Below are 26800 nucleotides of genomic sequence, written 5' to 3' on the forward strand. Positions count from 1 at the left end.
GCAACCAGGGGCTCGCGAAGGACAGTTTCTTGGACTCTAATGAGAGTTGCTCGTGGGTCAGCTCCCCTAGATGAGAGCTCACTGCTGTCAATACAGGGCATGAGCCTGCTTGGCCGGGAGCTCCTCCAGCTGCATGAGACCCATCACGAGACCACAGCTCAGTGCCCAGCAACCAGTCGGAAACGTGCCCAGGCCCACTTCCCAAGCAGTGAGCACAGACCAATGGTAACCCATGGGCCTCATTTATGACATTCCTTTGCAGAAAACTGTCTCTCAGCACTGAGCACAGCCCAAGTCATACAGCAGCTGCCAAGGGACCCAACTTCCCTGCCTCCCCTAGCTCCCAGCACTGCTACTGGGCAGGCCAGGGGTCCTGAAGTTAGTTCCACAGTCCCTTGTCTTCGTGTTGGCAGGGTCAGGCCAACCGGGTGGGCTGGAGCAGGAATGGCTGAGGGGTCGTGAGCAGGCCTCCCCCTCCACAGCGGAGGTGCAGGAGGCACTCCAGCCAGGCTCTCTGGAAGCCCTGCTCTCAAGTCAGTGATACAGCTTCAAGGGTGTCCGTGAGTAGGAGACATTGTCCCTCAGAAGGGGTGATCCCACAGCCATGCGCACCTTGTTCCAGCGGTGGCCTTTGTTGTAGATGGGCTTGACGGAACGAGGAGCCCAGCGGGTCAGGTACCTGTGGAAGGAGAACAGGGAGGTGCCTGTGAGGGCTGGGGGCCTACGCTGGAATGGGGGGGGGGGCACTGCCTCCTCAGGCCAGGCCTGGCTGGCCAAGCACAAACCCTTTCACCAGTGTTCCTTTCTCAAAGGGCAGGGATTTTCCTGGGAGTAACTGCTGAGTGTCCTGTAAACAGATGGGCTGGGCTCTTGCTGCCGCAAGCATGTGTGGCCAGGGTCAGGCAGTCCAGGGCCACGAGCTCCCTTGATCTTTATGAGCTGTCAATGTTTGTGTGTTTGCTGGGAGAAGGCAAAAGAAGAGACGGCTTGGAGCACACCATTCTTCTGTGCCTCAGCCATGGGAGAGGAGCTGCTGCAAGGGTCTGCAGGAAGCCTTCCTCTTCCAACTCGGCTCATGCAGCCACCTCAGCCTTCAGGGAACTCCTCACCAGACCCACAATGGGAGCCAGGGGTGAGGGCCTGTGTGTGCTGCCCTAGCCCAAGAAGGTTCCTGTAAGTAGGCGGGAGGGGGGAAGATGGCCACCGCCCATAGTCCTTTGGCCTCCTTTGGGGATGGCCAGGGCCCTGACAGTTCCCAGAAAAGTGGCTCCTGCCAGTTGGGACTGGGGTTTGTTCTGTCCAGACTGAAGCTTGGATCCTATCCAGAAAGGCCCATCCTTTGTCCTGAAAGGTCAGCCATGACAAAGGCCAGGAATCTTTCCCTGCCTCCACTCTAGGTTGGGGCTCATCCATCTGTCTCTAGAGACCGTCGCGAGCAGCTTTCTAATTAAAAAAAAAAAAAAAAATCAATAACCATGACTGAAAACTTTTAGATACAAAATTTTAAAAAATGATTGCTGATTTACACAGTTCAGCTAAGCTCTGTGGCCCTTAGTCTCTGTTGTCACCCCTGTGTGTGTGTGGTGGGGGGGCTTGCGGGAGGTGCTGGCCCAGGGACTGCTGTTTCTATGGTGGGTGGTGCTGGGACGGCAGAGTAAGGTAAAGGAAGGGACTGCCACGGGCCTTTTGCAGGCCTTTTCTGGTCTTCAGTGGGTTGGGTGAAGCGATGGGGTATAGATGCAGGTATCCAAAAGGGATGCCTGTGGGGATTCAAGGACTCCAGAGGATCCCATGGCTCACCAGGCACTCCAGAGCTACTGCCTGAAGCTCTTCCTTCCACCAAGGCTTGGAGAGGGAAGCTGGGCTTCAGCTAGCCTTGGGGCCAATGTCTGTGCCACATGGAGCAGCCTGCTGGCAGGAGGTGGGCTAGGCCTCTGGTCAGCTCTCTGGGAATACCCCCGCTCTAGGAAGAACCAAGGCTCTTTCCCAAATCAGACGCTTCCTTCCTCTCCTGGAGGGGCGAGGGAGGAGGGACATGGCAGAACCAAGCATGGCTTCACGGGGGCCAGGCTCAGGCAAGGCAACGCAGGAACCTCTGGATGGAATCAGAGTCCCCTGCAAGGGATCCCTTTCCTCCGTAGCCTGAACTCCCCCTCCCCCCAGGGTGGCCTTTTGCATGCAACCCAAGAGCCCCACACATCATCAATCCTGTGTCACGTTAGGACACCGGATGTATGGGAAGGCTCCTGGCCCAGCTTCAAAGGCCTGAGGGCAGGGTGGATTGTGTCCTCAGGCCTGCTGCTGTTCTTAAAAAGTCAGAGGAGCAGGCTTGATCCTTAAACAGTCCACAATACAGCTGGGAGACACAGGAAGAGGCTGGTGTGTCCTGCTCCCCCAGGGTGACTGGCAGATGGCCCAGCAAGTGACGTGGACGGTGCAGGTGAGGAAGGGCCAGGGTCAGGGTGCTGGCAAGGCGCTGGGGAGGGTCCAGCTCTGTCCCAGCCTCCAAAAATAGGAAGGCAAGTCCAGGCGGCAACCCTGAATTCCCTTAGCCCAGCAATCCGGCTCTACTCTGCATGCCTTGGTTCCACTGGGGATCAGCCTAGGAGGTTTGCTGGGGCTGAGGTGTCTTGCTTTGCTTTGGTCATCTTTGATAGCCTACAGAGAACAGTTTTATCTTCCTCACTCCAGTATGGGAGCTACCAGTGGCAGCTGGACAGGAGGAAGGGACCACTGGTAGAGGAGAACAAGTACCCCACCTTCAGCATTTTACAAGCCTGGCCCTACTCTCAAAGAGGGATGCTATAGATCTAAGTATGTGAGTGTAGTGATGTCAGAGAAGGGGGAGGGAGAACTTGCAATAGGATAGCTGCTTGAGCTTTAGTCGAGAACCGTACTCCAGAGGCCCCTGCTTAGGCTGGAGGGCAGACTGATTGATTCCAGGGTCTGGGTCCTTCCCCGCCTCCTCTATGTAACATCAGGATCTCCCAGGCTGCCACATACAGCTGTGCAGGTTGTTAAAGGTACAACTCTAGGGAACCCTGCTTAAGATCTATTCTACAAGGACAATACCCTGAAGTTGTAGAGTGCCTGACTTGCACAGCTATATACAGTGATCCTACCCCAGAAAGCCCACTCCATTTCTTTCTCTTTTTTTTTTTTTTTGGAGTTGGGGTATCACTCTGTCACCTAGGCTGGAGTGCAGTGGCATAATCACAGTTCACTGTAGCCTCAAATTCCTGGGATCAGGTGTTCCTACTGCTTCAGCCTCCTGAGTAGTATGTGCCACCATGCCAGGCTAATTTTTTTATTTCTTGTAGAGATGAGATCTTGCTATGTTACCCAGGCTGGTCTTGAACTCCTGGCCTTAAGTGATCTTCCTACCTTGGCGCCTCAAAGTGCTGGGATTATAGGAGTAAGCCACGGTGCCTGGCTGAGCCCTCCTATTTCCCAGGCCTCATTCTGCCCTCTAATAACCCCAGTGCTGGGGAGGCTAGGATACTGAACTGGTAAAGTGCTCTAACATCCCCATAGCAACCCAATGTGATGTCATAAACAGGGGATTAGCACATTTTTATGCCCAATCAGCAGCCTTCTTACCCTCCTTGCCCCTGCTAAGAGTTCTACAGGGGAGGGAAGGAGAGAGGCTGAGGCCAGCAAAGGAGGCGACAGAAGTAGCACAGACTGCAGCAGAGGTGGGGCTGATAGGGGCGGGTGCCTAAGCGGAAGGGAATAGACCCGACAGCCAAGGCACACTGTCGCTTTCCTGAGCTGAAGGATGAGCTCCAGCAAGTGGCTGCCTCGGCCAGTGAGAGCTGAGGGCCCACAGGCATTCAGGTTGTTGATATCCAGGTTTGCTTACCGGTTGAGCTGAGGTTTGCTCTTCGGAACAAATCCTTCAGGAAGCTGAGGCCTGTGATTTGGGAAGAGACCTGAGGGGCAGGAAGAATGGATAATTTTTGTAGCTCCCTCTGCAGTTCTGAGGGGACCAGAGGGAAAAGTCCCCAGGAGTGGGGAGGTTGGCACAGAGGGTGAGTGAAATTAATAATGGATATTCACTTCTTTTCCAGGAGGGGATAGAACATGGGCAGATGGGTGGGGAGATGGTGCCTGCGGCCCTCTGCCCCTCCTGGTCCTGAGGGCCTTCTACCTGCACGGTGGGCCATCTTCACACACTCCACAATCTTGCGGTGCTCTTCCAGGCACAAGCCAGTGATCTTTCGGGGCAGCATGCCTCCATGAGGCCGGATGAACTGACTGAGCAGCAGAACATCCTAGTGGAAACCAAAAAGAGGTGAGGGTTGCTGGGCTTGCTTTCGATGCTGAGAAAGCTGTGGAATCCCAGCAGTCCAAGAGGCTGATGTCTTGGAACCTGCTGAGACCACTCCCTCCACACAGAGCTTTGCACACTGATCTGTTACCTTCACCCTAACCAAGGTTAATCCTAACTCATTAATATTGTCGGTGGTCAATAACAAACCCAAGAGTACCCAGCTCCCTCAGGAGATAATCTTTTGATAGACCAGGTCGGAGAATAAAAATTCTTCAAGAAGGGTCAGCAATCTTTTATGCACCTGAAGTAACTTTCTTGGACAGAATGTCTGTTGGGTTATTCTCCTCACCCATGGTGGGGTGGGGGCATGCCACATATTTCCACACAAGAGGGAAATCCTATACCATTTCAGTCAGAGCCTACATATCACAGACCAGAGTATATGGAAACAGCCCATTCACCTTTGGTGATTGCCTCTGGAGTAGGCAGGCATAGAAGCTGAGGAAGAAGGAACCAGGGTTGTGAAGTTTAATCTCGCATGTTCTAAGCCCCCTTTGACCATGTGTGAATGCATCCTTGGGCTTCCTTCAGACTATCATATGCTCCCCCTAACCCCAGCTGCTTGGCAGAGTTCAAAGAAACAAGGATAAACACAGCCAGAAGCAAGACAAGGGAGTACTTCCCCACCAAGCCACATAATGACTGAAGGAGTTAAAAAAAACACATGCCCTCCCCCCAGGGGCCTGGCATGCTAGTCTTAGCAGTCATGTTCCACAAACCAACTTGCTGCCCTGGCAGGCGCCTCGCTGTATAACCACAGATTTGTTTTAATCACTGGACCGTTCCTGAGGGACCCAGGCCTCTAATTCCCACCCCTGTACTCTTCAGAATCTGATGAAAAGAACTTGGATTGGATTAATCCAGGACTAATAAACTGGGCTCAAGGTCCTGGCCCCCACAGCAGGCTGCCAAGCAAGCTAACAGCTCTGTGTAGCTCAGGCTAACGGTGCTGAGTAGAGAGGGTAAGAGGAAAGGCAACTTTAGCCTCCATCTCAGAGGGGATCAGTCTTCTGCTGGGTAAACAGAGCCAAGGACATTTCCTGGAAAAGGCTGGTAGGAAGAGTGCCCCATGGTGGCTGGGCAGATATAGGGCTCACTTTCCTATTAGCAGCTCAAATTCCAAGTGTGCCAACCACCCCACTAACTTCCATGATGCGGGAAGCTCTGAACACTGCCCCTCTGCCTCATACTTACTTTCTATTACTCCAGGCAGCCATCAGCAGAAGGGCCCCAGGGCAGGGTGAAAGAGCCCCCACCCCCAGGGTGGCCTGAAGCCAAGGCTTCCAGCCCAGGAGATTAGTTGGGTCATTCTGTTCAGAGCCCACGGGCATGTGGCCTCTCCTGCTCTTATCACCTGACCAAGATCTTTGCCCTTAGTCATCCCATTCCACAACAGGGCACAGGGACAACGTGCAGGTCAAACTGGCCCAGAGCCGAAATCACTTGAAATTCTAAAATAGGGTGCTTAATGTCACCAGCGAGAGCTCTAAAAAATAAGTGTGGACTTCCCCAGGGCTGTGTCCTTACACTAGGCCCTCCCCACCTCCAGAGAGGAGTTACATAGTAGCCATTAGGAACAGGGGTCCATGCCTGGGCTTGGTATTCCTGGGGTGTATATTCCAGCTCTGATACTTATCAGCTGGGTGATCTGGGGCAAGTTAATTAACTTTTCTGTGCCTTAAATTTACTCATCTGTAAAATGAGGATGAAAAAAGTACCTATTTCACAGGTTACTAAGGAAATTAAAACATGTAAGCACAGTCCCTGACATTGAGTGTACACACAATACATTACCTACTGTTATTATTCACTCTTCTTTCCCTGGAAACAACTGCAGTAGAAGAGCCAGAGCAATCAGACACAATATGGAAAGAGACAGTACATGTATTCCCAGATCACAGTGAGAACCAAGAACTTGGTTTTTTTTTTTTTTTTGAGTTGGAGTCAAACTCTGTCACCCAGACTGGAATGCATTGGCCGCTCCCAGCCACTGCAGCCTCAACCTGCTGGGCTCCGGCAATCCTTCCGCCTCAGCCTTCCGAGTAGCTGGAACTACAGGCACGCGCTACCACGCCTGGCTAATTTTTTAATTTATTGTAGAGATAGGTCTCGCCAAGTTGCCCAGGCAGGTCTTGAACCCATGGGCTCAGGCAATCTACTCACCTCAGCTTCCCAAAGTGCAGGATTACAGGCTGAGCCACCGAGCCCAGCTAAGCTTATTTAAATACACCCTCACTATGAAAGCAGGAAGGCCGAGGCAAGAGGATTGTCTGCGCTCAGGGGTTCAAGACCAGCCCAAGCAACATGGCGAGACCTCGTCTCTACAATAAATCAAAAAATTAGCTGAGCATGGTGGCGCATGCCTGTGGTTCCAGCTACTTGGAAGCCGAGACGGAAGGATCACCTGAGCCCAGCAGGTTGATGCTGCGGTGGCCATGAGCATGCCACTGCACTCTAGCCTGAGACAGAGTGAGACTCCAACTCAACAAAACAAAACAAAAAACATTCCCACGAGATGCACAAACCCTGCATGCTGGTTACAGGGCCCTGGTGGTTTGAAGTACAACCAGAAAATGACCTCGGTCAGTGGCTCTCAACCCTGGCTGCACATCAGAATCACAGGAGAGTTTTTAAAAAATGCAAAGGCCCCACCCCCAGAGACTGATTCCTGGTCTGGGGGGAGCCTGGGTATCATTATTTTTTAAAGCTCCCAGGTGATTCTCATGTGGAGGCTGGGTAGAGCACCACTGGACAAAATGCTGCTGTCTGTGGTGACTTCGTGAGACGCAGCAGTAGCCACAGGGGGACGAGGCTGCTCTAGTGACACGCAGCACTGAGTGTCTCTGTGAAGACTCACCTCATAGTTATACTTGTGCTTCAGGTTCCAGCGGCAGATGGGGCACTGGCCAGAAGGGTTAGGAGGATTTGGACTCTCCTTGGGAGTCCCAGTGATACGGCCTTCAATCTAGGAGGCAGAGAGAGTAAGCTAGTGTGAGGGACAGAGCCAGCACAGAGCCACTTATTTTTGAGCAAACTCCAAACGATGGGGATGTTGGTGAAAGTTTACCCTGGTGGAGAGGGTCTTGTGGGAATAGCTAGTATATTTTTCTGAACTGTGGTGTTTATGCTGCAGTTGCTGCATACTGGGCGGCCTTTGGTGCCCTGCAGGGGTTTAATACTAGTAGCAACAGGGAGAGAGGGATTTGCTGTATCGATTGAATGCTACCTTTCTGTCCTCAAAACATCCCAGAAACACCAGAACACCAGGTTTCCTTTTCCCCCACCTCTGGGAAAAACGATATAGGCACATGGTAAAAAGTATCAAATGGCACAGGGATGTAGAGTCCAGAATAAGTCTCCCTCCAATCCCATGTGTCCTCCTCAGAGGAAACTGTAGTTTCTAGCTTTATTTAACCCAGCTAAGTCTATGCCAGTGGGTCTCAACCAGGGGTAATCTTTCTCCCCAGGGCACACCTGGCAATGTCTGGAGATATTTTTTCTTGCCACAACTGGGAGATGGAGTGCTACAGGCATCTAGCAGCGATGCTCTAACCAGCCTACACTACACAGGACAGCTCCCACACAAAGAATTACCCAGCCCCAATGCCAAGAGTGCCAAGGCTGAGAAACTGTAGGGTGTGCCTAGATAAGCAAGTATCTATGTGCACTCCTTCATCAAATATATATGCATATAGTGTGCATGTGTGTACATATACACATATGCGGTTATATATGCTTTTTAATTTTTTGTTTTAAATATGTGGGGTATAATTCAAGGTTAGGTATACAAATGTTCATTATGGAAGTACCCTTTTATATTAAATATATTTATTTATGTATGTATAAAACAACACAAAACAAGTGGGAAGACACATGCCTCTGTTCTGCTCCTTTTATCATTCTGGATGCCATCTTTTTTTTTTTTTTTTGAGTTGGAGTCTCACTCTGTTGCCCAGACTGGAGTGCAGTGGCACACTCCTGGCCACCGCAGCCTCGACCTGCTGGGCTCTGGTGATCCTTCCGCCTCAGCTTTCCAAGTAGCTGGAACTACAGACGTGCACTACCATGCCTGGCTAGTTTTTGATTTATTGTAGAGATGAGGTCTCACCAAGTTGCCCAGGCGGATCTCGAACCCTCAGGCTCAGGCAATCCACTCACCTCAGCCTCCCGAAGTGCGGGATTACAGGCTGAGCCACCGAGCCTGGCTTGGATGCCATCTTCTAAACCCTGCTGAGGCCTCCCCATCGCTGCTGTATCCTGTGACACAGCCTTGAAATTACTAAGTGCAACAAACCAACGATCTGGGAATTAGCTCCAATTGCAAGGGGGGAGTTTAGAAAGCCTTGCTGACCGAGGGCATGAATTATGAGTGAGGCTGGGACAGGTCTGAGAGGCTTTGGGAGGGAAGCAACACTGTCCCCTGGGGGAGATCTAGCAAAAGGGAAAGGGAGCTTGAAGTACCACCTGGCTGTGCGGGGCACTGCTAACTACCTTTCTATCACAGCAACCACAACTATGCCAGAAACAGACATGTTGTTTGAGAAAATTCTCAGCTACATGCTACAAACAGCACACTAATGCCCCATAGGAAAATGCTCTTTATACTCAAAAGTCAAAGGTATTTCTCTCTGCCAGCTTGGAGTTTATATAGTAAATGTTTTTGGGGGAGTTTTGACTCCGGGAGCCAAAAAAGATGCCCTATGGGGATGGGGGTGCCCTAAAAAGAATTATTTTGAGGCTAAGCCGTGGAAAGGCTGAGGAAGTATTCAAGGGAAGACCCAAAAGACTTGTCTGGGACAAGACTGCCCTGGGGAGGACTAAGCTTGGCTGGCTACCTAAAGGGTTAAATATCCCTGGTTGACATGGAAGTTACAGAGGCTTCTGGGCACTCTGTAGAGTGGCTAAGGATTTCTTGGAGGCATGGAAGACCATGTGAAAACAACACTGTCTTTTAAGGATTATAGGATAATCTAGATCCCGTGACTCCACAAGGAAGGGAGGTGAGATGGGCTCAATGAGGGAAAGGGGGGAGTGGGTGGATGAAGAGTCCTTCCCAGCTTTCTTACCAACAGACAAGCCAGGGCGCCAGTTAGTAAGGCCAAGGCCCGGAGCATGTCACCTTTTAAATGCATCATTTAAGGAGTAGATTAGTCATTCCAGGCAGAAAGAAAAGGAACTAGGTCCAGGATCCTGGCCCTGGGTCAGTTTACACTGGCTTTCTAGGCCTGCAATGATGCCTTAGTTTCTCCTTTGGGAAACTGATTTATCACCTGCCAAATAACTTATCAGAAAAGGTCTTTGAGACCTTGCCATACAAAAGGCCACTTTAATCAAATAACAGATACCTCAGCCCAGGCACAGCGACTGTTTCTTATTACCCACACTACAGCATACAGTTTGAAAAATAGTAGACTGTGGGATTTATGGTCACTGAGGGAGCTGATCCTGGAACTGGAGTCAAGTTTGGGCCCTCCCTCCCTCCAAGGAGCAGTCAGGCAGCTCCAAGTGTTAAAGAGGTTATAAGTGGCCAACTCAATGATACTTACTATAGTTGTCTTCCCTTCTTGGATCTCCACCACTAAAGAGATAAAGGGGAAAAATTAGGTCAGCCATTTAACAAGGAACAGGGAGTTTCAAATAACAGCTCAAATTCTACACACGCGGAAAGAAGGAGCCTTTCATCTGCACTCTCCCACGGTCCCCACCTGGAACAGAAAGCATGGAGGATTCACCCGCAAGTGCCAATGCCCTACACTCTTGAGGCTGGGTGGTAGCAAGCCCAGGATACCCAGGTGGTATCATCTCACTGAGATCAAGGACCTTTCCACACTGTTTCTGCCTTTCTATGACAAGATTCTTCTTGGTTCTATCCAAAGGAATCGGCAAGATGCTGTCCTACCACGGCTGCAATAAGAGGGTGGACAGCAGCCATCTAAAGACCTTCAGAAGTACCCCGTGAGTGTCCTTGAACAAAGAGAATCTGATATAATGGCTTCTGACTCAGAAGAGTTTGCAATGTAAGATACAGCACTGAACTAACACTGCGCCAGTGCCCCCACGGCGGATGGGCAGCAAGACAAGTTCACTGCCAGCACATGTCCTGAGAGTTCCAAGTTAAGCCCTCTCTACTCTACTCTCTTCTCACTCCGCTCCCTGCAGGGTTGCATCTTGTTGTCTGCTAGAGAGGGGTGATGGAAGAGGTGGGAAGAAGGAGCCTGCAGACGTTGGGTCCAAAAAGATTTTCAAGGAGTCCTGCCATTCCGGATGGAGAGGCCCCCCTCAGCACTTTGCCTATTTAGTCGGAGGCCCTTAGGGCAGGTCGATCAGCCCCACACATGTGTCAGGCTATATGTTTCCTAGCTTACATTTTCAGGGTGCAGAATGACAACCCGAACAATAATCTGAAGAAGAACCAAGCAAATAGCTCACATTTGACAAACAGAGTCAAATAGTTCTTGGAGAGTCTTCCTTTTTTCCCGTTTCTTCAGAAAGAGAGAAGCTATAGCTATTAGCATAGAAACTGGTACACAGCAAATATTTAATAAATGGTATTATTTTTAGGGAGCAAAATACTTGTCACGGTTCCCTTCTGATTGGTAATTACTGTAATAGAAAACTTCAATCCATATAGCTAGGCTGCACACTGTCTCTCAAAATACTGAAACCATATTTTAACAAGAGCTTGCTACAATTTAGTTTTAATCAGCTCTGGCCAAGGCAAGAAGTAGTACAGATTAGAAGGAGCCTAAGATTCTTAATTCTGAGAATCCAGTGAAAGCTAAAGACCTCACCCTGGGAAAATGTCCACAGCATATACACAATTAGGTGTGATCTCAGGAGGCTCACGGTCCCTAAAGCTATATACCTAAACAGTAATACTGGTTAGCTCTCAGTAGTGGCACTAGGTGCTTTTAGTTTCTTCTTTTTGCCCATTTGTATTTTTAAGTTTCTGAACATTTACTGCTTTTGCAATAAAAAAACAATAAAAAGAGAAGAAAATGTATAAAGAAAAAAAAAAGGCAATTCTAACCCAACCAGAGGCCCATGGCAGCATCTGTGATCACTGAGCTCTGGGACCGACACCTAATTGGACACAGCCTGCCTGGAAATGTTCCCCATTTGTTTCCTAGGCAAGCCATTCACAAAGATTAATTCCTACAAAACAGCCAACCTGAGAGCCCCTTAGCTTCAACTCCAGGAAGAACAATGGCTAGAAAAGCCCCAGGCATTCTCTAGAGAACACTGTAGTCACTAATCAACTCGGAGACAAACGAGGTTTCTCCATGTGAGAGAAAATGCGTCACCCCGCATCACCCCACGTCACTCCACACGAGATGTGGGTGAGACGCAACCTGGACCTCAGTCTGGAAGCCAGCACAACTGCAGACAAAAAGTCATTGCAATGTGTCAATCTGCAGACACAACCTCCAAATGAGGGGTGGGGAAGTAGGGAGGCAGTAGAAGGAAGTCATATCCCCAGCCCAGTAGGGACTCCAGGGACCCTGGAAACCACACAAATTTGCAAAAACCAAGTTGAGAGATGGCCTGAGACCACCTAGTCGGAGCAATTAACAGGTAGAGGGGACAGTTTCTGAGAATTCCCATAGGAATCAAAAGGAGAGACATATTCTGGTACCACTGGAGTCAGCAAAGAACAATGCCCTGAAACACAAAGTGAATAAACATGTGGTTCCCTTCTTGATGGAGGCACTTGGGTCCTAACCATGAGGTAAACAAGTCTAACAAAACACACATCACTCCCGGCAGAGAACCAAACCCTGAAGTCATCCCACTGGCCCCTGGAAAAGAGATCAAAGCCCATGGCAAGCTTCACTGTTCATGAGGCCACACAGCAACTCTAAGACAGTGAATCATCTCACTAGGAAGCCAGTGGGTAAAACAATAGGCAGATGCTTATCTTATAGAAAGACCTGAGAACTCAGGACACTGAGACTGATCAGGGAGAGAAGGCCTGGCTGGAGCCTCAAGAGGCCCTTAGTAGATTTTAAGCCTCTAGAAAGAGGAGATAGGAATCAAAATAGTATTGATTTTCAACATGCATACAAAAACATGTCAAAACCAAACAAAACCTGAGATCCATTTTGTCCCTGGCCTCCTCTCCATTCAAGAGAAGTGGGGGTGGCTAAGAAAGGCTGAACTAAGAGATTCAGGCACTAACAGAAAACTTGTTTAGAAAAAGATGGAATCACTTTTGTGTTCTGAGATACGGTGGTATCAAGTAAACTAAGGAAAGAGATGAAGCAGTTTTCTAAACTGGAGCTAAGGGCCAAAATCTCCTCACACACATGAAATAATCTGGCCCAAGTGAGGCAACACGTGTGTGGAGCACTGTGGACTGTACAGCTCCGCTCTACTGTGGAAAGTTACAGTGGAATAGGAACCACAGTCTTTGCCCTAGAGGAGGAAAGGAACAAACCAAGTATGGGAACTTCACTATGATAAAGTCCATGTCTCGTAAAGAGGTCCTTTGAGTACTTCAGTAAATACTCGCCTAGGATGGAGTCCAAGATAGCTGAATTATACTAATTTGGAGCAAATAACATTGTGGTGAGATTGCAGTGACTATAAAAGGCACAGTGATGCACGCCTATAGTCCCAGTTACTCAGGAGGCTGGGGCGAGAGGACTGCTGAGCCCGAGAGTTTGAGGCCAGCCCGGGAAACATAGTGAGACTCCACCTCTACAAGAAAACAAAAAACGACCTGGCTAGGTGTGGTGGCTCACACCTGTAATCCCAGCATTTTGGGAGGCCAGGGTGGGAGGACTGCTTGAGCTCAGAAGTTCAAGATCAGCACAGGCAACATAGTGAGATCTCATCTCAATACTAAAAATAACATTAATATTTTAAAATATATACTTTTTAAAATTCCACCTAGAATGCAAAAGATTTTGATGGTCACATAGAGACACAGTGAACTGCAGCTGTATAAAGATCCAACTACTAGGCCAGGTGTGGTGGCTTTTGTCAGTAATCTCACCGCTTTGGGAGGCTGAGGTGGAAGGCCAGGAGTTGCTTGCGGTCAGGAGTTTGAGACAAGACACAACTGCTTAGTAAAGAAGGAAGTGAAGAAAGACGGAGAGCACAGGGCACTGCCACAGAAAATGTCCAGAGACCAAGGGCCCTTTGGGAAAGGATGTGTGGAAACCAAGTCCCAAGTAGAGCAAGAAGGAATGGAATAACTGAGGGCTAGAAGGCGGCCTCATAGTCTTGTGCAGCGTCAGGGAGAGGATCTGGCCAAACACCGTCCAGCCTCAAGCACTGCTTCCTCCAGTTCATCTTTAATTCTGCCATTAAAGCATTCTGGTTCCCTCACTGCCTCTCCCCTTCTTTTCCTTGGACCCCAAGGGAATGTTCCTTTGCCCTATGCCCAGTGTGCGGAGTCTTATGGCTACACAAAAATCTCTTTCTACTAGCAGGTTACTCTGAACTATGTCCCTTGCATTTTTTAAGGCCCCCAACTTGCTCACTTCTCTCTCAAAGTTTTTAGCTATAGAACTGCCCATCCTGTCAGGCACAAGTTCAGGTAACTTCTCTGAACTGCTAGGTCCTCGAGAAAATCCCTTCAGCTAACTGAGAAATGAAGCAAATTCCCTTTGGCCTTTACTTTTTTTTTTTTTTGAGTTGGAGTCTCACTCTGTCGCCTAGGCTGGAGAGCAGTGGCACACTCACAGCCACCCCAGCGTCAACCTGCTGGGCTCTGGTGATCCTTCCTCCTCGGCCTTCCAAGTAGCCAGAACTACAGGTGTGTGCTACCACACCCAGCTAATTTTTTGATTTATTGTAGAGACAAGGTCTCACCATGTTGCCCAGGCTGGTCTCGAACCCGCGGGCTCAAGCAATCCTCTCACCTTGGCCTCCCAAAGTGCTGGGATTATAGGCTTGAGCCACCGCACCCGGGCCACCTTTACTTATTTCAATACTCTGCTATAAGTGCCTGATCATGACTGTTCATTCATATAATATGTGCTCACTTTTTCCTATTTTAAATACATGTCCCTGACAAGGGCTCTAAGAGTGATAAGGCAAGAATGAGGTCTAGCATAACATTTGCTGAATCTGGCAGTGCCAGCCATAAAGGCATTAAATGGTCTTGGGCAAGTTAACTGGTAAGAGCTCTCATGGAAGGAGGAACAATGAGGGAGGCCCTACCATGGGATACCAAGGTGACGTTACAGGTGGAGAGGGGAATTGTTGGCTCTACTTCCATTACTTACTAGACATGTGATGTCAGGTAGGCTACTGAACTCCTTGGAACTGGATCTCCTCATTTATAAGAACAAGAATAGTTAATATCCACCTTCAAGGTACTATTGAAAAGTTTGTATAAATGCATGTGGAAAGCCTAGCACACCACTTGATAAAAATCACAATTTCCATTTTCATCCCCCTTAAGTCTTGCTTCTTCCTCAATAACCTTTTTTGTTGGCTTTGTGTATTCCTCTTGTCAAACTTTAGGCCAGACTTTCTCAACAGTGGCAGGACTGACATTTTGGATCATATGGTTCTTTGTTACAGAAGCTATCCTGTGAGTTTCAAGATATCTAGCAAGCCGGGCTCGGTGGCTCAGCCTGTAATCCTGCGCCTTTAGGAGGCTAAGGTGAGTGGATTGCCTGAGCCCGCGGGTTTGAGACCCGCCTGGGCAGCGAGACCTCATCTCTACAAAAAATCAGCCGGGCGTGGTAGCGCGCGCTTGTAATTCCAGCTACTCGGAAGGCTGAGGCGGAAGGATCGCCGGAGCCCAGCAGGCGAGGCTGCGGTGGCTGGAAGCGGCCACTGCACTCTAGTCTAGGTGACCGAGTGAGACTCCAACTCAAAAAAAAAAAAAAGATATCTAGCAGCACCCCTAGCCTCTACCCACCAGATGCCAGTAGAACCAGTTTTGACGACCAAAAATGTCTGTAGACATCACCACAGGTCTCCTGGAGGACAAAACTGCCCCACTTGAAAACCACTGCTTTAGACTGGAAGTCTTCACAGGCAGGAACACTGGTGCTCAGTCCTCTTGAACTTTCAGACAAAATTATGTAGTATGATCTGAAACTTTGTAAAGTGGGATGTTTGTCTATTTTCAGCAATAGAAGCAGTTTCTTCCCCACAACTTTTTTTTTTTTGAGTTGGAGTCTCACTCTGTTGCCCAGGCTGGAGACCAGGGGCTTACTCTTGGCCACACCCTAGCGTTGACCTGCTAGGCTCAAGTGATCCTTCTGCCTCAGTCTTCCAAGTAGCTGGAACTACAGGTGCACGCTTCCACGTCTGGCTAATTTTTTGATATATTGTAGAGACAAAGTCTCACCAAGTTGCCCAGGCTGGTCTCGAACCCCTGGGCTCTGGCAATCTTCTTGCCTAGGCCTTCCAAAGTGCTGGGATTAGAGCCTTGAGCCACCATGCGAGGCCTCCCCACAATTTTACTTTGTTTTGTTTTTTTTTTTTTTGAGTTGAAGTCTCACTCTGTCGCCCAAATTAGAGTGCAGTGGCACGCTCCCAGCCACCGCAGCCTTGACCTGCTGGGCTCCGGCAATCCTTCCACTCAGTCTTCCAAGTAGCTGGAACTACAGGTGCGCACTACCACGTCCGGCTAGTTTTTTGATTTATTGTAGAGATGAGGTCTCACCAAGTTGCCCAGGTGGGTCTCGAACCCACGGACTCAGGCAATCCACTCAGCTTGGCCTCCCAAAGCGCAGGATTACAGGCTGAGCCACCGAACCCGGCTGCAACTTTAAATTCTATGTGTACAATATTATTTGAGTGTCAAATATACCAGCTGTCATAGTCAAAATTAGTCATATGTACAATACTTTATGCCTTACAAATAATGGCTAGAATAGCAAAAGAAAGTTTTTTTAATTTAAAAGCTTTGGAGCTAGAAGAATACAGAATATGGTTCTGTCTTCATTTAGGTCACATCAATTTAATCTAACATTTTAATTTTAGGTCTGACAGTGAGTCCATGAGTTTAAGACCAGCATAAGCAACACAGCGAGATCCCATCTCAATAATAGAAATAACATTAATGTTTTAAAATATATATTAAAAAACAAAAAAATGAGTAACAGAAGAGTTACCAACCTAAGTATTTATGGAGAAGAGGACTTCGGAGACCCACTTGACTATACAGTCCATTATTTCTTTCTTTCTTTTTTTGAGAGACGGGATCTCACTATGTTGCCCAGGCTGGACTTGAACTCCCAGGCCCAAGCAATACTCTCATCTGCCTCAACCTTCCAAGTAACTGAGACTACAGGCATGTATACCGACCTGGCTTATAGTCTATTGTTTCACAAACCTCCCAACTGAAAAAAATTCTTTAAGCCTAACCTCAAATATTCCTGTAGTTAAAACAAAGCAAACAGAAAATTTCCTTGCCTTGCAGCTATTGGTGTTTGACACTTGGTAGACATCCTCAAGAATGGTATGAGCAAATGCTATTTTGCAGCATGGAAATAGATGAAATACCTTATCCATGTCCTATCATCAGCATGAGCTTGTTGGTGTCTTTACTTGTTAATGGATTTACTAATTAGTGGATTTAGTAATGAATTAGCTAACCAGGCAGCATCCAGACTTTTTTTTCCTAACAAATGTTCCATCTTCCTTTCATAGTGAAATTCTTCAAACATACCTGCTACTTCCATTTTTTTGTCAACTATCTCTTTTGTTTCTCCAAACTGGACTCTTTGCCACTCTATTGAAATGGCTGTTTGAAAGCTAAAAAGAGAAACCTCTTCTGAGAAAAATCTAATGGCCCCTACACTAGGCTCTTCTTTTTTGGATTTTTCTGCTTCCCTGACAACAATGATCACTCTTTACCACTGTATACTTTTCAGCTTTAAGGGATATCTTGGCTGGTCAATACTATGCCAGATCCTCAAAAAACAAAACTAAACAAAATACACAAACACAAAGCACATCTCTTTTGCACATCACTCGTCCTTTCCTGCTTTCAGGACTGCACAAAGGAAGGCTATGTCCGGAAAGCCCTTTCACTCTCCGCCAGATTACATCCTTTTATAAGCTTGTTCAAGACACATCCTCTTTATGAAAACTTCCAACTGACTTTGCTGTTTCCATTAACTGAGTCTCTCTGGACTTCCTCACGTAAACAGCTAACTTGAATTTATTGGAGTGTACACATATCATCTCATTAGGACCTAAACTTTTCAGGAAAAGGGCTGTATTTTCTTTCTCCAGAATTCCCTCACAGCTTGAAGCACAGCACTTGGCCTTCAGTAAGCTTTCAGGTGATGCTAGGATCACGCTGCTTTTGCAGATTAACATGAATGAAAAGCAGAACCACCATCCTGTATATGCCTGTCTCAGCTATTCTATGGCCTTTCCACCTCGGCCTCTCCCTCTCAGTGAGACTAGCAAGCCAGGCAGAAAAAGCCTCCATCAGATCACAGCATTTTCAGAAGACAAACTGGAAAGGGAGGCTCTGAGTAAAGCATCCAGATGTCCTTCCCTGGTGTCCCAGGGAACCTTTAAGAAAGGAGACTGCGGTTCGGAGAAAATGGGAAGGAGAACTAACATGCAAACCCTTAACGAAAACCTTCCTCGACCTTGGAACAGGTTGCTCTTCTGCTCCTGCTAAGTAAGCAGGCCTTTCTCTCGGTCCTTCCCCGCCTCGTGAGAACACTCACAAGGGGGAGACCAAGATAACGGCACCGGGGTCTGGACGGGGCATTTTAAGCACCTCCGGAGCGCCAGCACCTCCAATGTGTTAGAACTGCGTGAAGGAAGGCGAGGTAGAACCGCAGTCGGGCTGGCGGAAGCAATCTTCGCCGCTCTTCTCCATTTCGGGAGATCGTTGGGACCCAAGACTCACCTTCCCTGAACCCGCGAACTGGAGGCCTAATACAGCTGGTCGCGGCTGGGCCCGCCAGGAGCCCTCGGAGAAACAGCTCGCAGCCAGATACAAGCGCCTTGAGGGCCGCCATCTTGAAAAGCCATCCTGACCTCTTGTGCACTTCCGCTTCCGGAGCGACGCGCGCGCAGCCGCAGTGATGGGAAAGGAATCGGCGGCGTACGGGCTTTTTGCTCTGTTACTCTTGTCACTTTCCTTCGTCTCTCACCTATCCGCCTGGGGCTAAGGGGAGAGCCCTCTGTGTCAAGCCTATATTTCTTTTGAAGGGTCTTGGGGAGATCTTTTGCCTGTTGTCTGCTCGTCCCCGCAGTCTCTATGGTTTCATTCCTTCCCTGAAAGTCTTCCTTGGGAAAATCGCAGGCATCACCCATACCTGTTTCTTGAATGCTTTCTTTCTCGTCTCTACAAGTCACCTGTGCTTTTCAGCTTCTGCGACTGGGGCTAGGTCTGTACAGGAGAGGCTGAATTGGCTAGGGACTCTGGCTCTGGAGTGTCAGGTATCAGGCTGGGATGGAATGAATACCTCCTTTTTCCCCGACCCCCACTGCCACACTAATCTTTGATTTACAGGTACTTAGATTTTTCTTCAATCCCAGGCCTTTGCACAAACTGTTTCCGCTGTCTGCTCTTTCGCTATCAGGTTAACTTCTACATCATTCTTAGAGCTCACCTCAAACTTTATTTCCACAGTGAAGTCTTACTTGGCCAACCTGTTACTGGTTCTCAGCGCCAGGTACTTCTCTATCTCAGCGCAATTGCAGTTTTATATATGTTTATATAATATGTGAGTTCCCCCCAGACTGTAAGCTCCATGAAGGCAGGAATGTTTTCTGTTGACTCTCATATCTCTAACATTTAGCAAAGTGACTGACACATAATAAGAATACAATATGTACTTGTTGGAATGAGTAGAACCTATTTTATATGACCTAGGGAAAGTCTAGGCCAGGGTGTCCAGCATTTTGACTTCCCTGGGACACAGGGAATAAAGAGGAATTGTCTTGGGCGGCAAGTAAATTATATAGTTAGTGTATATACATAATAAGACTTCACTTATTTTTTATTATAAAGTTTAGAAAAATGAGAACAGTATAAAACTAGTGGGAAATTTGGCCTTGTTTTTGTAAAACTAATCTATTAATGTCTGGTTTGATGGAAGTGGTCACAATTCTTAGTGAGTTCTCAAGGTGCTCATCAGAAATGTTTGTGTGTATTTTGTTCTTTGTGTGCTTCACCATTGAAAGTAGTTGCTCACAAATGTATGTGCTGCCAAAAAGTGATGTCATGAGTAAGGCATGATTGTGGGTCACAAAGAAAATAAATGCTCAAAAAACACATGATGTTAAGAGATTTTGTGGGGCCACATTACTAGCTGTCCTGGGCCGCATGCTGCCTGTAGCCCATGGATTGGACACGCCTGGTCTAGACCCTGAAGATTAGGTGCAATAAAACATATGTAAGCTGGGCTCGGTGGCTCAGCCTGTAATTCTGCACCTTGGGAGGCTGAGGTGTGTGGATTGCCTGAGCCCGCAGGTTTGAGACCCGCCTGGGCAACTTGGCAAGACCTCATCTCTACAATAAATCAAAAATTAGCCAGGCGTGGTAGTGCACACCTGTAGTTCCAGCTGCTTGGAAGGCTGAGGTGGAAGGATCGCAGGAGTCCAGCAGGTCGAGGCTGCAGTGGCCGGGAGCGGCCAGTGCACTCCAGTCTGGGTGACAGAGTGAGATTCCAACTCAAAAAATAAAAATTAAAAAATAAAAAATAAAACATAAGTGGTCAATCAACATAAATTAGTTAACAGGGCGGTTATGGAGATGGCTCTTTTCACAAGTTGGACATATGTGCATTATCGGGAAGCTTATGATATGAAAAATACAGTTGCCCAGTTTTTCCTCTTTTAGATTTGCAGGACATATAGGGTGTTCTCCTGGAGCCCCATAAGAAAGAAAAATAATTCACAGCTCAATTCTTCCAGTTGGTGGTTAGGATATACTTTTCCACCCTCCATAATAAACCTGAAGGAGAGTCTTCAGCTGTCCTACTCTGATTCATAGATGGGAAAATCAGGCTCATTAAATAGCACACCATGTTCCCTGATGAGGAAGAGAGGAGCCCATCATCCACTTGGGACTTCCACCCTGGTTTGCTAAGTGGATGCAGAGCAGCTGCTGCATGGGGAATTAGAGTGGCATCATCATAAATACGCAGAGCATGGGAAACATGGCATTGGCACACCTTAAAACACTGCATTCAGCATAGGCAGATGTGGTCAAGGGGAAACTTAAAAGAAAGGTCGCCGAGCTTGGTGGCTCAGCCTGTAATCCCGTGCCTTTGGGAGGCCGAGGTGAGTGGATTGCCTGAGCCCGCGGGTTCGAGACCTGCCTGGGCAAGTTGTCGAGACCTCACCTCTACAATAAAAATCAAAAATTAGCCGGGCATGGTAGCACAAACCTGTAGTTCCAGCTACTTGGAAGGGCTGAGGCAGAAGGATCACCGGAGACCAGCAGGATGAGGCTGCGGTGGCTGGGAGCGGACAGTGCACTCCAGTCTGGGTGACAGAGTGAGATTCCAACTCAAAAAAAGAAAGGTCAATCAAGGTGGGTGAGACTGACACATGGATTAGGCATGAAGCAGTGGGTCTTGGTGGGGTGTAAGTCTAAGTGCCCAGGCAGGATCAATATAGCTTTGACTGTTCCTATAGCTTCCACTTTTCTTCTGTATAGGTGACCTTGAGTCACAATCCGTGTTTGTACCACATTCCTTTTATCTTTACCCATCTCTCACCTCTGAGGACCCTGCAGAGACCAGGGCAGTAACAGAGCCCTGCCCAGGACTTGTTTTGGACACAGTGAGCTAAAGCATTCGAGTGCCAGCCCTCTCCTCATTATCTTATCCTGACTTATCATAATCAAATTTTATTTTAAAAAGCAACTTGCATTTTCCACGAAAGGTAACATGTGATCATTGTAGAAAAATGAAACAATAGATAAAATAAAAAGAAAATAAATGTCATCTATAATCCAGAGATAAGCATTGTTTACATTTAACAAAATGAAATAATGGTGTGCATATTCTTTGTTTTACAATATCTTATTTTTCTGAATCCATTTATGATTAGTCCCTCCATGAAAAAAAAATCTGTGGGACCATATTTTGCTTTGGAGACTAGCTTAAAAAAAAAAAACCACCTTTTGGCCATTATCTTGCTAAGCTATGGTGTGGTCATGTGCTCTTTGAGGTATGGCCAGTCCATGTTTCCTGGCTTTGGCCCGCTCCCTTACCTTGGGGAGGTGAATCTCCTCTTTCTCTCTCTCTCCCTAATCTACTTTCTAAATAAACTATATTTTCTAATCTAAAAAGATCTTTTAATTAAAGTATTACCTATGTAAGTAAAGTACACAAATCATTAATATACATTTTGAATTTTTGCAAAGGGAACATATTACTTACACCAAGTAGAACATAACTAGCACTCTAGAACACCCCCTTGTGTCCCCTTCCAGACACTACCCCCCAGTTATAATCATTATTCTGACTTTAGCACCAATGATCACTTTTCCCTGCCTTTGACCTTTATATAATAGTCCACTGTGAAAATACCCCATTAAAATTTTTTTTTCACTGATAGAATTTGAATGCTTTCCACCTGGGACTATTCAAAATAGTGCTGTGACAAACATTCTTCCAATAACTCTTGTTGACCACAAGAACACACTTCTTTTGGGCATATATGTAGCAGTGGAACTGTTAGGTTGTAGGGTACATGTATGCTCAGCTGCAGCAGATACTGCCCACAGTTTTCCAAGTGATTGTACCAGTTTACTTGGCTATCAGCTGTGAGAGTTCTAGTTGCTCCACAGCCTTATCAATATCTGATATTTATTTCTCATATTTTTCATCTTGACTTTCTGGTTGGTATGTAGTAGGATCTCATTGCGTTTTTATTTTTTAATTTTTTACTTTTCTCTGGCACCTAATGAAGACAAATAACTTTTCATATGTTTATAGGCCACTTAGATGTACTCTTTTGTAAAATGTCTGTTCAAGATTTTGGCCCATGTTTTATATTGGGTTGCTTGCCTTTTTCTTATTGATTTATAGTTATTTGTATGTTCTGGATACTTGTTCTTTGTTGGTTATATGAACTTCAAATGTCATCTCCCTCTCTGTAGGTTGTCTTTTCATTTTCTTTTTTTTGAGTTGGAGTCTCACTCTCACCCAGACTGGAGTGCAGTGGCTGCTCCCAGCCACCGCAGCCTTGACCTGCTGGGCTCCGGCGATCCTTCTGCCCCAGCCTTCCAAGTAGCTGGAACTATAGGCACGTGCCACCATGCCCAGCTAATTTGTTTGATTTATTGTGGAGATGAGGTCTCGCCAAGTTGCCCAGGCAGGTCTTGAACACGCAGGCTCAGGCAATTCACTCACCTCAGCCTCCCAAAGTGCGGGATTACAGGCTGAGCCACCAAGCCCGGTTCCGTTTTCTTATATGTTTTTTGATAAGATGTTTTAGAAGTTTTTAGTATAGTGTAATTTATCAATTTATTCTTTATGTGGTTGATACTTTTGGTGTCCTATTACATTGTTTTCCTCTTCAAGATTATGAAAATGTTCTCCTGTGTTTTCTTCCCCAAACTTTATTGCTTTACCTTTCACATTTTGACCTCAGTTCTTCTGGAATTGTTTTGTTATGTGATCTGAGACTGAGATTAAGATTCATTTTCTTCCCCGTAGCAATATTTAAATGACCCAGCACCATTTATTAAAAATATCACACTTTCAGGCAACCTCTTTGGGTCCCCTCCCACTCTGGGAGCTTTTCTGTACTCTTAATAAATCTTGCTTCCTTGAAAAATAAAATAAAATCACTCTTTCCCCACTATATTGCATGTGGTCCGTTTTCTGGAATCTGTTTGGTTCCATTGATCTCTTTTTCTGTCCTCTGGCACCATTTTAAATGGATATGTACTATTTTACTATCCAAAAGTGCCATAACTTAGGCAATTCCCAATTGCTAGGCTTTTACTTTGCTTTCACTTCAAAATATTTTCTAGGACCTATCTTTCTACTCTCAAAAATAACATTTTCTGTTTCATCAGTGTGTCTTTTATACCTCTCTCCCAGTTGGGAATGCTATGGATTATTATTATTATCATTATTTGAGTCAGAGTCTCACTCTGTCACCCAGGCTGGAATGCAGTGGCACACTCATGGCCACCGCTGCCTTGACCTGCTGGGCTCAGACTGTCCTTCTGCTTCAGCTTTCCAAGTAGCTGGAACCACAGGCATGCGCCACCACGTCTGGCTAATTTTTTAATTTATTGTAGAGACGAGGTCTCGCCAAGTTGCCCAGGCTGGTCTTGAATCCCTGAGCTCAGGCAATCCTCTTGTTTCTGCCTTCCAAAGTGCTGGGATTACAGGCATGAGCCACCATGCCTGGTGAATTATTTTTTTAAGCACACCTGTGCTGTTGAATAGACGTGGGTGAGGGAATTAGCCAAGCATGGTGGAGAGTGCCTGTAGTCCCAGCTACTGTCTGGGAGCTGCAGAATGGTAGCTGCCACCCAAAAGAAGGGTCTTTTCCTAAGCCTGAGTCTTGAGGGTTGTTGGCAGAGTTACTCTCATGCATGGACAGAACTGTTTCCAGCTGTAGTAGCAATCCTGGGATTTGAAGAACAGCAGTGACACTGTGCACACGTGTGACAGAGGGGAGGCCAAGGAACCTCTCCTCATTCTGACAAAATCTTCTGCCACCTTCTCTTTCGAGGTGCCCAGGCCCCTGGATTCCATCTATTTCCCATGGAAACTTTTCTTCTTTCCTCCACATATTATCCTGGACTCTTTTAATTCTGGAGATAACTTTTAATTCTGAAAATAACTTGAGTCTCAAATAAACCTCGAGGAAGATGTTCAGGGAAACACCCACAGGAGATGAGCCCAAAAATGTTCATCTTGCCAAGGAAAATTTAAACTCACGGCAGAGGCGAGCGGGGCTAGTGACGTGCTGTCGGCCAACAGGACAGGCAAGAGTTAGGAAGCCATGGGTGGGTCAGCCAGTCCACGGCTTCGGGGGCTGGGGAGTTTCCGGTCCCAGCTGTGGATGGATGTGCTCTCCAGCCTTCCTCCCACCTCACCCAGGAAGAGGGATCAGAGCCAAGAGCAGTGCAGATGTGAGCTGAGAAGGCGCAAAGGCAGTGGACAGGCTGGGAAGGTGGAGCTGATCTAGTAGAGACCACGGTGGGGGGTGGGCTGCCAGGAAAATCAGAGGCAGGGGCTGGCAGACTGGAGTGACAGTCATGTTTGCTTTCTCCTAATTAATGTGGTTTCCTTACAAAACCCCTGCTGATTTCCAGCTGGTTGACTCAACCATAACAACACGTGGCCTGCCTTGCCGGGCCAGGAACTGAGGCTGTGAGCCTCCCAAGAAGGGTCTGGTTTCATTTGTAGCCTCTGCCCCTCCCTCCCTCCCTGGCTTTGGGAGGGAAGGGGCAGCACTTCAAGCTGTGGGGAGAACTGGGTTGGGGGACTGCAGGGGCCTGGCTGCTTCAGGCTTGCCGGCTGCACGCCTCGGTTTCCCATGACCTTTTAAAAAGGCCGGCTCCCTCCAGTTTGGGCTTCTACCTCCCAAGCAGGTATGGTGGGGGTGGGGTGGGGAGACCTTGGACAAAGAACTTCTTGCTCGTAGGGCCTCTCTACAGGTGTGTCCTGCTGGACGCAATGGGCCAGGAAACAATTAGGGCATGGCTAGAGTCTTTGCTCATTTGAATTTTTCAATCAATTTTTCTTTTTTGTTTGTTTTTTGAGTTGGAGTCTCACTCTGTCACCCAGGCTGGAGTGCAATGGCACAATGATGGTTCACTGCAGCCTTGGCATCCTGGGCTCAGGTGATCCTTCCACTTCAGCCTCCCAAGTAACTGGGACTACCGTCACCATGCCCAGCTAATTTATTTTTATTTTTTGTAGAAATGAGGTCTCATATGTTGCTTAGACCGGTCTTGAACTCCTGGGCTCAAGCAATCCTCCCTTCTTGGTTTCCCAAAGTGCTGGGATTGCAGGCATAAGCCACTCCACCTGGCAGTTTTTTTTCCTTGAATCAGAATTGTACTCTGTTGCCGAAGTATATAGTGCAGTGGCACATTCATGGCCTTCCACTTCAGCCTTCCAGGTAGCTGGAACTACAGGCATGTGCCACCACACCAGGCTAATTTTTTGATTTATTGTAGAAATGAGGTCTCACCAAGTTGCCCAGGCTGGTCTCAAACCACTGGACTCAGGCAATCCTCTTGCCTCCGCCTCCCAAAGTGCTGGTATTAAAATGCTAGCATTTTAAATTGTGAAATAAGATACACAACTTACATGTTCCATAATTATAAAGCAAAACTGAGTCACACTTCCGTGCTGGAACATTAGGCCATGCTGTTACACTAATAATGGATAAGGAGAAAAAATACAAAAAAGAAGTGAAATTGGTGAGGTGGCTTTAGGGGACTTCAGAATCCTAAAACCTTCTGGGAAAGCGAGGCCAGAGGAAGGAGGCCCCAGACAAAATTGCCTGCTGAAGGGGAGAATGCCTGGTGGTGTGCTTCCAGGCACGGGCCAGAATCCAAGTGAGAGATTCAGCCTGTGGTTGGGTCAGTGGGGTCTTTAGCTCAGTTCTCTCCTGACCTAAGCAAGCTCTGGCTGTGGCTGGGCATCTCTGCAGAGGGCTCAATGCACATCCTGGAAAGTCCTCAATGTCCCTGTCAGGCTGAGAAATGCATCAGTTTCCTTTCTTCTGGTACCCATGTGCAGTTCTTGTACAAGGAAAATATTTTAGCATTTTATAGCACTTTGGGACTCTTGGTACATTTTTGCCCACATGCACAAAATGGTGCCCTGGACAGATGCCGTACCCTGTAAGCGCCTGAGGAAATACATGAGAGCAGAAGGAAAGAGATGCAGACTGAAAATCAGGCTCTGTCCTAATCAACAGGCAACATGCAGCCAGCTACTCTTGATCGCTGGGCATCCATTTTTCCATCGGTAAAGAGTCCCGTCTGGTCCTAGAATTCGAATTCCATAAACAGTTCCATCCTTGGAACCCAAAGAGGTAGGGTCTGTCTTTGGTGTCCTCCTTGCCCTGCTGTCCTTCAGAAGTCTCACCCACTTTCCTCCTCTGCTTTCCCCTCGAAGACAATAAGCCCCAAAGCCACAGCAACGCTATTTTTGAGCACCAGCCTTCCATTTCCAACTGCCCACAGAAGTTTCTGTTTGGCTCTTCTGAAAGAGCTTAAATGCAGTGTCTAAGTAAAGCCATTACCACCTGCCTGATAAATACCATCAGTGCTGTCAGTCTCCTGGTTACTTACAGAATCTCCATCAACTGCCTTCCCCTCCCATTTTCCAAAGTTTTCATATATTTCAGAGTTAACTCAGTTTCCCCCTCTTCCTTATTGTTTCAATTTCCACCACCTTCAAGTACCTCAATTTTCCCATTGCCTTCAGTTTCCTGCCTCCAGTCTACTCCACTGATTATTGTCTAATGTTTCTTTTTCTTTTTTTGAGTTGGAGTCTCACTCTGTCGCCCAGACTGGAGTGCAGTGGCCGC

The 26800-nt window shown here is 47.4% G+C and overlaps 1 protein-coding gene across 1 annotated transcript; it reads right to left on the bottom strand.

The window, feature by feature from the left end:
• Nucleotides 1-226: 226 nt before the first annotated feature.
• On the bottom strand, nucleotides 227-18437 carry MRPS18A (mitochondrial ribosomal protein S18A). Its single transcript, XM_008073942.1, has 6 exons — nucleotides 18177-18437; nucleotides 9880-9911; nucleotides 7191-7298; nucleotides 4151-4274; nucleotides 3863-3932; nucleotides 227-679 (listed from the first exon to the last, which is right to left on the bottom strand). The coding sequence occupies exons 1-6, from the start codon at nucleotides 18286-18288 to the stop codon at nucleotides 535-537; spliced, it is 591 nt and encodes a 196-aa protein (XP_008072133.1). The 5' UTR covers nucleotides 18289-18437; the 3' UTR covers nucleotides 227-534.
• Between the last annotated feature and the right edge of the window lie 8363 nt (nucleotides 18438-26800).

The sequence above is a fragment of the Carlito syrichta genome, unplaced genomic scaffold (assembly GCF_000164805.1).
Source record: "Carlito syrichta isolate Samal-C Ts95f unplaced genomic scaffold, Tarsius_syrichta-2.0.1 Scaffold115756, whole genome shotgun sequence".
Classification (NCBI taxonomy): Eukaryota; Metazoa; Chordata; class Mammalia; order Primates; family Tarsiidae; genus Carlito; species Carlito syrichta.